Raw genomic sequence first — 9,666 nt, forward strand, 5'->3', positions numbered from 1 at the left:
ATTAATAAAATAAATTAATAAATAAACTAAATTTGCTAAATACAAGGATGTACTTCGGTACGAGGTGCATTATTTAAAAAAACAAACCTTAAACTGTATTATGGAAAGCAGGAAGTGAACAAATGTAACAGTTACAGATTGTAAAAGTACCAGATGGAGGGGTAGGATTAAATAAGCTTTGCTTCTTCCTACTCCTTTTGGACATGTGGAACTGTGAACTGATTATGGGATGCATTCAATTGTAATCTAGTCTGTGACAATCATGTTCAAATGAAATTAAACCATTACCATTATGCCGATTGTGCCTCATATGATTTATGACTTGATTTATGAGCTTTTTAGCTTTTTATCCTTTGTCAAACACAAGGCGTAACCAATGTGGAAAAGAATATGGCTTCCTTGTAGCTTAGCACAAAGAATGACATGCCACTCCTGCTTGTACTGAGGGGCTTGTGTATGTATACAGCAGAAAATGGGTGTGTTCCGCGTCAGTGGGAGTGCGGCGTTAGGACCTCACACATATAAAGCCATTCCATACGCTCGTGTCCACAAACATCCGTGCGAGCAGAATCTGACAAACATACTCACCGGCGGGACACCAACGGGCCATATGGCTGCGAGCAGGGGCCGAGTTGTGCTAAACGGCAGACACTAATGGACCTTAATGTGATCTGTTCCAGAATCACACAGCACGGGTGGTCAAGCATGGAGGCTTACTCAAATTAACAGAGGCAAGTACAAAACCACAGAGTGGAAGACTGGCTGAACACTGCTGGTTTTACAGTGTGATTACATTTTCACATCCAGCAAGGGGAGGGAACAAAGGCTAGCTTGTGCCAGTTTGATTTCTTTGATTTCTATCATTATATAATATAATTTAACAAATAAACCAAAAAGAAAAAAATAGTCACCATTTTACGAGACTATGTAGACCTTTTTTAAATAAGAAGATTGAGGAAAAAGCGGTAGAAAATGAATGAATGAATGAATGTGAAAAACAAACAAGTTGTAATTTCTGAGAAATTATGTAGAAAATATTATGGAAATAGAGTCAGAATTGTGAGAAGAAAAATGAAATAATTAAAAAGAATAAACTCATAATATGAGAAAAATGTCATTTTAGTAGCGCATGTTAAAATATTTTTAAAAGTATTCTTTTAAATGTTGTCATATGATAAAACTAATTTGTCATTTTTGGAAAATCGGGTTGGTGGAAAAAGTTATGGGAATACCATCAGACAAATATTATGGGAATTAAATCATACTATGAGAAAATTTTACTATGTGAAAATAATATGGAAATAGAGTCAGAATTGTGAGAAGAAAAATGAAATAAAAAAGAATTTTAAAAAATGTAATTTTAGTAGCACATGTTAAAATATTTAAAAAAGTATTCTTTTAAATGTTATCATATGATCAAACTAATTTGTCATTTTTGGAAAATCGGGTTGGGGGAAAAGTTATGGGAATACCATCAGACAAATATTATGGGAATTAAATCATACTATGAGAAAAATTTACTAATCAACGATTAATTGATTCTAAGGTGAATTATTTGGAAATGCAAAATTGGGGAAAAAAGCAAAGTGAACAGACCATAATACCACCATATAAACATACTGACCTGCATCAAGGATGCCCTGGGCCAGGATGGCACCAAACTTGGCCATCACATCATCGTGCTTATCATTGATCACCTTTGCATAAAGCTGTCTGAATTGGTTCACCTACAAAAACAAGAATATAGAAGATGCTTTATTTCTTCACTTGCATGAATAAGCCTGCATATAATGTATAGTATTATTCCTCCATTGTACGTTAAGAGACATAAAGCTGCCATCTGTAAGTGAAGCCGATCAGTAAATTACAAAAAAATAAAAATATCATGGCTATAATGCCTCCAAACTTTCTACTCTGTTGCACAGTTGTGCATGGAGACCTTAGCTTTCGAAGCTACTGCTGTGCAGATGAGGAGTCTCTGCAAAGGTGTCTGGCATTTCTTAACTGTCTGTGACAATATATGAGGTGCTGCAAAGGGGGCGAATGTGTGAAGTTACGGCTTGGACTAGTTATTTTCCAGTGCGCCATGACACATTTCTTTCCTTCCATCTTCATAAAAGCTGATGCCTTCGGCTTTTCAATGGAGTAGTGTGCAGTTTTCCATTTGATTCCATTCCTGAACAATACAGTAAGTAAGTACCACAAACCTTGGGGCAGGTTACTTCCGTTTGCTGGATCATAATGAGGGCGGAGGAAATGAGAGCACCTTGTCTCACGTAGTTGACCGGGTCATTGGTCATAGGCTCCAGCAGATTGATGGCTTCCTGCAGACAAGCATTGTCAAGAACGTCAGGTTTCGGTTCATTTTCAAGGTACAGTTGCATTGCGAATACTGTTATGTGTTTTATGCAAATGAACAGTAGAGTAACAAGGGGAACATGTGTTCAGGAAAATGACTATTAAAGGAAACAAGGGCGCGCTAATTGATGAGATTAACGGCATCCATATCTGGTTGCCGGGGACAACAGTGCGACAGTTCAACAATTTGTACCTACTATAACAGAGAGATGATTTATATATTTTATTTTGATTTTATATATTTCACTCAATGGGCATTAATAGCGGTGACCCAAAAAGAGCTCAGAAAAAATGTTAGACAATAAAATCCTTTAATTAATCAGAATATAAAGCCAATTGACCTATTAATTGTATAGATTATTCATCGATTGTCAACAGCAACAATATGTTTTTAAACTCAGTTTTTCATTTCTTTCATTTCTACACAAGGTAGATCACAGGAGTAATCAATATCCAACCAAGATGTACAAATTCCAAAAATAATCGATTCATCTAAATAGGTGACCTACTTCTCCTACCAAGACACCATAACTCTCCATAAAACGGCCATATGGCAAACATCAATTGCTTGACAAACTTCTTTTTGCAATTGAAGGCGGCATTTGCACTGATTGACTAAAGCAGTGATTCCAAAACACTTAGCATTGTTGGCAGTAGGGATCGACCGATATGTTATTTTTTGGGGGCTGATGCAGATACCGATTTTTTTCCCCATCACTCTTAGCCGATGGCTGATTTTGCGCGGGCCGATATTTGTGGCCGATACTGCTTTTGAGCCCTCAATTTACATGAAAAAATGACCATGATAAATATTCAAGGTCTCATGTTTAAACAAATATTTATTAACTGCAATTTTAGACTATAAAGCAATATTTTGAGCCACAACTGAAATAAGTGTACAATTAGCCAACCAGCTCCTCTTCTCATCATGGAAGCTTCAGGGGATTCTCATTTTGACCGCTTTTCCAGTATACCAGCAGAAAAACAATGTCCAGACATGTGACGTGAATTCACTCATTTGATTGGCTGATTTCACATTTACAATTTGGATCATGGAAAGAATGGCAAGAAGTACAGTGAACCAAGATCTGGACCTGTTCTGCTTTTTCATTTCACTTTATACTAAAGTTCTGGAACTGAAAACAATAACTTTTTCTACCTTTTCTTGACATTAATATATATGGGTCAAAATTGACCCGAACACCATAGATCAGGGGTCCCACACACGCGGCCCGCGGGCCAAATGTGGCCCGCAGGACACTAGTTTGATATGAAAGTTTAATGTTAGTGCGGCCCGTGCAAGTTTGATATGGATGCTGTATGGTATCATGTATCCAGAAAAAAATATTACGTTTGATTAATGTTCATGTTAAAGGTTAAATAACTGTTTATAGTTATCCTCCCTATCCGTGTGGAAGTGGTAAGTATTTGGCTATTTAAGTTTAAAGGAAATAACTTGAAGGCTACCGTTTAGGTTGCTAGCTCTCTAGTTTGCGGGTTAGCATGTGTCTCAAGACCCTGCAGTTGCGCAATATGTTGTAAATAAAAAGAGTATAAATGTGACTATAGTCGTGTTTTGTCATGTCTACAGGGCTCTAATAATGCTTTGTTCATTTTAATCTGAAAAAAATAATTTGTCTACCCACCAACTATATGTGGTTTCTTAAGTTTTTATTATTTGCAGTTCTATTATTATTATTATTATTATTATTATTATTATTATTATTATATTTATTTATTACTGATTGATTGATTTTCTTTATTCTAGATTTGTTTATTTATTTTTCATCTTATTTTGTGCAGAAAAATAAAAATGAAGATATTTGAGAACAGTGGAATATTTTATCAGAGCTTTTCTTGTAGAAAATCGGAACCAAAGCAAAGTTTATTCATTTTTCTGTTTTTAATAAATGTGTGGTTTTTTTTTTTGAAAACCTGATGCGGCCTAGTCTCACCCAGACCCTAGGTCCAGTGGCCCCCAGGTAAATTGAGTTTGAGACCCTTGCACTAGACCCATCACAATAATACAAAACAATTAAATCGCACGATAAATAAACAGTCAATACCTTAATTTTGCTGGTCTTAATAAATGCACATGTGCATGCGTGTTTGTTTTCATCCTCTCTCCCTCTACCAAACAGGATGGATGACGAGAGAGTTCACTCTGTGCATCTGTCTCAACACCAACTGTGTTGGTTCTATAGCAAAATAATGAATTCTATAGTGAGTCACTCGGACTCTTTGTCTCAGTGACAAAAGGCAGGGCTGCGAGCGAGCTCACAGCACTTGTGCGCATTCGCTAGCAGTGTGTGTATAAAAACCACCATCTGATGCCAATTTCAGGCCGTTTGTGAATCATTGTTTTGTGCATGTTTGTGTACATTTCAGCTGATTCCTGAATTATAACATCTCATTCAGAACCAAACACATTTTGCTGCATCCAAAATATGTACTTTGACCAAACTCCCACAAAAAAAGTCAAAGAAAAGTTGTGTTGAGGAACGGTGAACGCACCTTGTTGCCTGTCCCAGCGCAGCAGATGCCTAAAGCCATGGCTGCACCACAACGGACGTGAGGGTTATAGCTCTCCGACAACAGGGACACCACACTGGGACACTGTTCAGGAGTTCTAAAAAAAAAAAAAAAGATAAGAAAATACATCAGGATCCATCTTTCACAGGCTGGAAAAGACACGGCCAAAGCGTCACAAAGTGGAAACAAAGACCAGATCAGTGTCCCGTTCATACCATACCATGGCATCTTAAACTCAGCTGTACTTTGTTCAAAAGGTAGTTTTAACCTTCCTCTTGTGTTAGTTTTCTGGTATCATCTCTTATGTTACCGGGTGGGTTTTGACCCATGTATTAAATCAGCTATAAAATACACTAAAAACAATAAGTTACCATCAAATTTGGTTCTTATGTCTTGGTTACCTTCTTAGGCTTTCTCATTTATGAAAATGTTGGTTTTAATGCTTTTGGTGTGGGTATGAAGGACTTTTTTGTCACTATACCCCTCAATTTTAATTTCCAAAAATGGTAAAATGAACCTCAAAAGAATCATAATAAATTGAATTATTTTGTTCCCTGGCTATTACTGAGAGCTATAGAACATATCTCTTAAATCAATTAGTTTTATTTATTTTCTCATTTTAAAAATAATAATTAATCACTAAAGAAACATCTATGGCAGGGGTCTCAAACTCAATTTACTTGGGGGCCACTGGAGCTAGGGTCTGGGCGAGGCTGGGCCGCATCAGGTTTTCCAAAAAAAAAAAACGCATTTATTAAAAACAGAAAAATGAATAAACTTTGCTTTTGTTCCAATTTTAAAAGAAAAGCTCTGATAAAACATTCCACTGTCCTCAAATATTTTAATTTTTCTACATAAAATAAGATGAAAAATGAACAAATCAAGAAAATCAATCAATTATTAATAAATAAATATAATAATAATAAAACACCAAATAATAAAAACTTAAGAAACCACATATAGTTGGTGGGTAGACAAATTATGTTTTTCAGATTAAAATCAAAGCAAATCAAAACAAAACATTATTAGAGCCCTGTAGACATGACAAAACACGACTATAGTCACATTTATACTCTTTTTATTTACAACATATTGCGCAACTGCAGGGTCTTGAGACACATGCTAACTCGCAAACTAGAGCGCTAGCGACCTAAACTTCAAGTTATTTCCTTTAAACTTAAATAGCCAAAAACTTACCACTTCCACACGGACAGGGAGGATAATTATTAACAGTTATTTAACCTTTAACATGAACATTAATCAAACGTAATAATTTTTTCTGGGTACATGATACCATACAGCATCCATATCAAACTAACATTAAACTTTCATATCAAGGCGGGGGCCTCAAACTAGTGTCCTGCGGGCCACATTGAGGCATACCTCAATTTATAAAACTGTATGTAATTGTTAATGTATGCAAAGTCTGTCAACGCGATTTGTTCCAAAGAATTCGCTTCAGGCACTCAACAAATGAGTCACATGGACTCAAATCATTCTAGCCAGACCGTAGATCTGACAGTGTTAGGGATTTGGCTGTTTGGGTCATTTTTCATGAAGAAGGAATCCGTTTCTGTATACAACCATGACAGGGAACAATGAAATAATGTGCTTGATGTTATGAAAGACAAAAGGCAATGATTTGCACATCCTTTCGCCCTTATATTTAAGAGCTAAAAAATGAGCTCTGCTTTGAATGTTTTCCATAGAGTAAGATATTGAACACACACTTAGTATAGAACACTGATTCTCAACTGGTGGATCTTTGCCTGGGGGGAAAAAAATGAAATGTCCACGAATGCAACTTATGTTGTTTGTCTGTGCTATTCTCTAAGGCAGGGGTCTCAAACACGCGGATTTGGCCCGCAGGACACTAGTTTGAGGCCCCCGCCTTGATATGAAAGTTTAATGTTAGTGCGGCCCGCGCAAGTTTGATATGGATGCTGTATGGTATCATGTACCCAGAAAAAATTATTACGTTTGATTAATGTTCATGTTAAAGGTTAAATAACTGTTAATAGTTATCCTCCATATCCATGTGGAAGTGGTAAGTTTTTGGCTATTTAAGTTGAAAGGAAGTAACTTGAAGGCTACCGTTTAGGTCGCTAGCTCTCTAGTTTGCGAGTTAGCATGTGTCTCAAGACACATGCAGTTGCGCAATATGTTGTAAATAAAGAGTATAAATGTGACTATAGTCATGTTTTGTCATGTCTACAGGGCTCGAATAATGCTTTATTAATTTTAATCTGAAAAAAATAATTTGTCTACCCACCAACTATATGTGGTTTCTTAAGTTTTTATTTGCCGTTTTATTATATTATTATTTATTATATTATATTTATTTATTTATTGCTAATTGATTGATTTTCTTTATTCTTGATTTGTTTATTTATTTTTCATCTTATTTTGTGTAGAAAATTGGAACCAAAGCGACGTTTTAAATTTTTTTTTTTTTAAATAAATGTGTTTTTTGGGGGGGGAAACTTGATGCGGCCCAGTCTCACCCAGACCTGAGCTCCAGTGGCCCCCAAGTAAATTGAGGTTGAGACCCCTGACATTGTCAAGCTTAAGCAGGATAGGGAGCACATTGACTTGGTGCCATCCCTCCAACACACAGCTGCAGATATCAGCTGAAGAAAAGAACCAGTGGTTTGGACATACGAGATCAGCATATAATCCAGATTGACATCACAAACATTGTCAGATATAGATGGCCTTTTCGATTTCATCTCCAGGGATAAAGTATTCTATTTTAGTGGGCAGATGACGCCCTCCGATACCAACTGTGCTGTCCTCCGAGTGTACGGTATCATCGCTGGTTAATTGGTGCTAAATCACGATGTGCATGCCTCACATTGTTCCGAGTGTCAGAAGCTGATACATATCCCAGACCTTTGGAGGCAACATGTGCAGTACATGAAAGTGGCAGGAAATCAGCTGCACTAAACAGATTAGGGGACGTATTTGTGGCAACACCTAGGAGATAAGATCTTTTAGCAAGCTTCCTGACCGTTGGAGGCAATCACCTGAATAAAAGCTGAACATACCTGGACAGCCAATATACAGAAAGGTCTGTAAAAAGTACCGTGTTTAATACATACTGGCAACCTTGAAGGCAGGGCTCTACATTAAAAACAAAAATTACTTGCCCATGGGGAATCCTTAAGGTGAGAACTACTTGCCCGAACTTGCATCATTTATCGGCCAGCGCAAGTTTGATATGGATGCTGTATGGTATCATGTACCCAGAAAAAATTATGACGTTTGATTAATGTTCATGTTAAAGGTTAAATAACTGTTAATAGTTTTCCTCCCTCTCCGTGTGGAAGTGGTAAGTTTAGTGGTAAATTTTAACTAAGGATTGGTTTGCAAATTACCACCGGAATTACGCAGTCCGTGTTTTACCAACACCCAACAAGAACCGCTTTTAAAAAAAACTCTTGGCAGTATGGCATGCCAAAGTGCACTTCCTCGATGGGAATATCACTGATTGGATTTACTTGCCCCAATTTTGTTTTAACTTGCCCCGGGCTATGGGTACATCGTTATTGTCGAGCCCTGTTGAGGTATAGGAAAAATATTTTAGCATGCAGTGTAGACAATGACATAAGGGAAGGCACAGGTTTACTGGTAACATTTTTCACATTTTCTTGTGTGGAAAAGGAATTATTCATCTGGTTGCTGCAGACACCAAGGAATGTTAATGTATGTCTTGTAAATATTCAGATGAACTGGCTTGCGCAAAACAAATTATACATCAATTTTACGCAAAAATGTCAACACACTAAAAAGATGGTTTGATGATAATAGATTGTCCTTGAACCTAAGTAAAACTAAAACACGCACCAGCAAATACAAATAGACGGTGTAGACATTGAAAGGGTGAACGAAAATACATTTCTGGGCATCACAATAGATGAAAATATGAGCTGGAAATCTCATATTACAAATATACAACCTAAGGTGGCCAGAAATATTTCAGTATTGAACAAAGCAAAATTTGTTCTCAATCAGAAATCACTCCACACTCTTTATTGCTCTGTGGTTCTACCATATCTTACTTATTGTGTGGAAATATGGGCTAATAACTATAAAAGCAATCTCCACTCGATAAATGTACTGCAAAAAAGGCCAGTAAGGATAATTCATAATGCCGCCTACACAGAACATACTAACTCTTATTTCTAAAATCACAAATACTTCAACTTGCTGATATAGTTCATCTTCAAACAGCTAAAATAATGCATAAGGCTAAAAATAACCAATTAGCTAAAAATGTCATCCAATACTTCTCTACAAGAGAGGGGAAATATGATCTCAGGGAAGAAGTACATTTGAAACACTTCTATGCTAGGACTACGTTATGCTAGCCATAGCATTTCAGTATGTGGAATCAATCTATGGAATGGATTGAGTAAGGAAATCAAACAATGCACAACGATGAGCCAATTCAAGAAACAATACAAGCAGTTGATGTTTGCTAAATACAAGGATGAAGAGTCTTGAACCACTCATGATGTGCTATGTGTCACTATATTGACACTATGGTACCCATTTTGTTTTGGTACGGAACAAAAAAAAAAATAATAATAAAAAAATTAATAGAAATTAATAAAATAAATTAATAAATAAAATAAATTTGCTAAATACAAGGATGAAGAGTCTTGAACCAGTCATGATGTGCTATATATATCACTATATTGACACTTACTATGGTACCCATTATCATTGAATGATAATTGAATACCCATTGGTACCCATTGTCATTGAATAGTC

At 36.3% G+C, this 9,666-nt stretch overlaps 1 protein-coding gene across 1 annotated transcript in view; it reads right to left on the reverse strand.

Moving 5' to 3' along the window:
• psmd1 (proteasome 26S subunit, non-ATPase 1) overlaps positions 1-9,666 on the reverse strand; it is a 39,777-nt gene that overhangs the window by 13,367 nt on the left and 16,744 nt on the right. The window contains exons 17-19 of the mRNA XM_058072783.2: positions 4,873-4,987; positions 2,208-2,324; positions 1,625-1,727 (exon numbers count right to left, since the gene is read on the reverse strand). Coding sequence (XP_057928766.1) covers positions 1,625-1,727; positions 2,208-2,324; positions 4,873-4,987 — 335 coding nt within the window. The remainder of the gene's footprint in view (positions 1-1,624; positions 1,728-2,207; positions 2,325-4,872; positions 4,988-9,666) is intronic.

This window comes from Doryrhamphus excisus, linkage group LG4 (genome assembly GCF_037039965.1).
Source record: "Doryrhamphus excisus strain RoL-2023G ecotype Guam linkage group LG4, RoL_Dexc_Guam_v1.1, whole genome shotgun sequence".
Taxonomy (NCBI): domain Eukaryota; kingdom Metazoa; phylum Chordata; class Actinopteri; order Syngnathiformes; family Syngnathidae; genus Doryrhamphus; species Doryrhamphus excisus.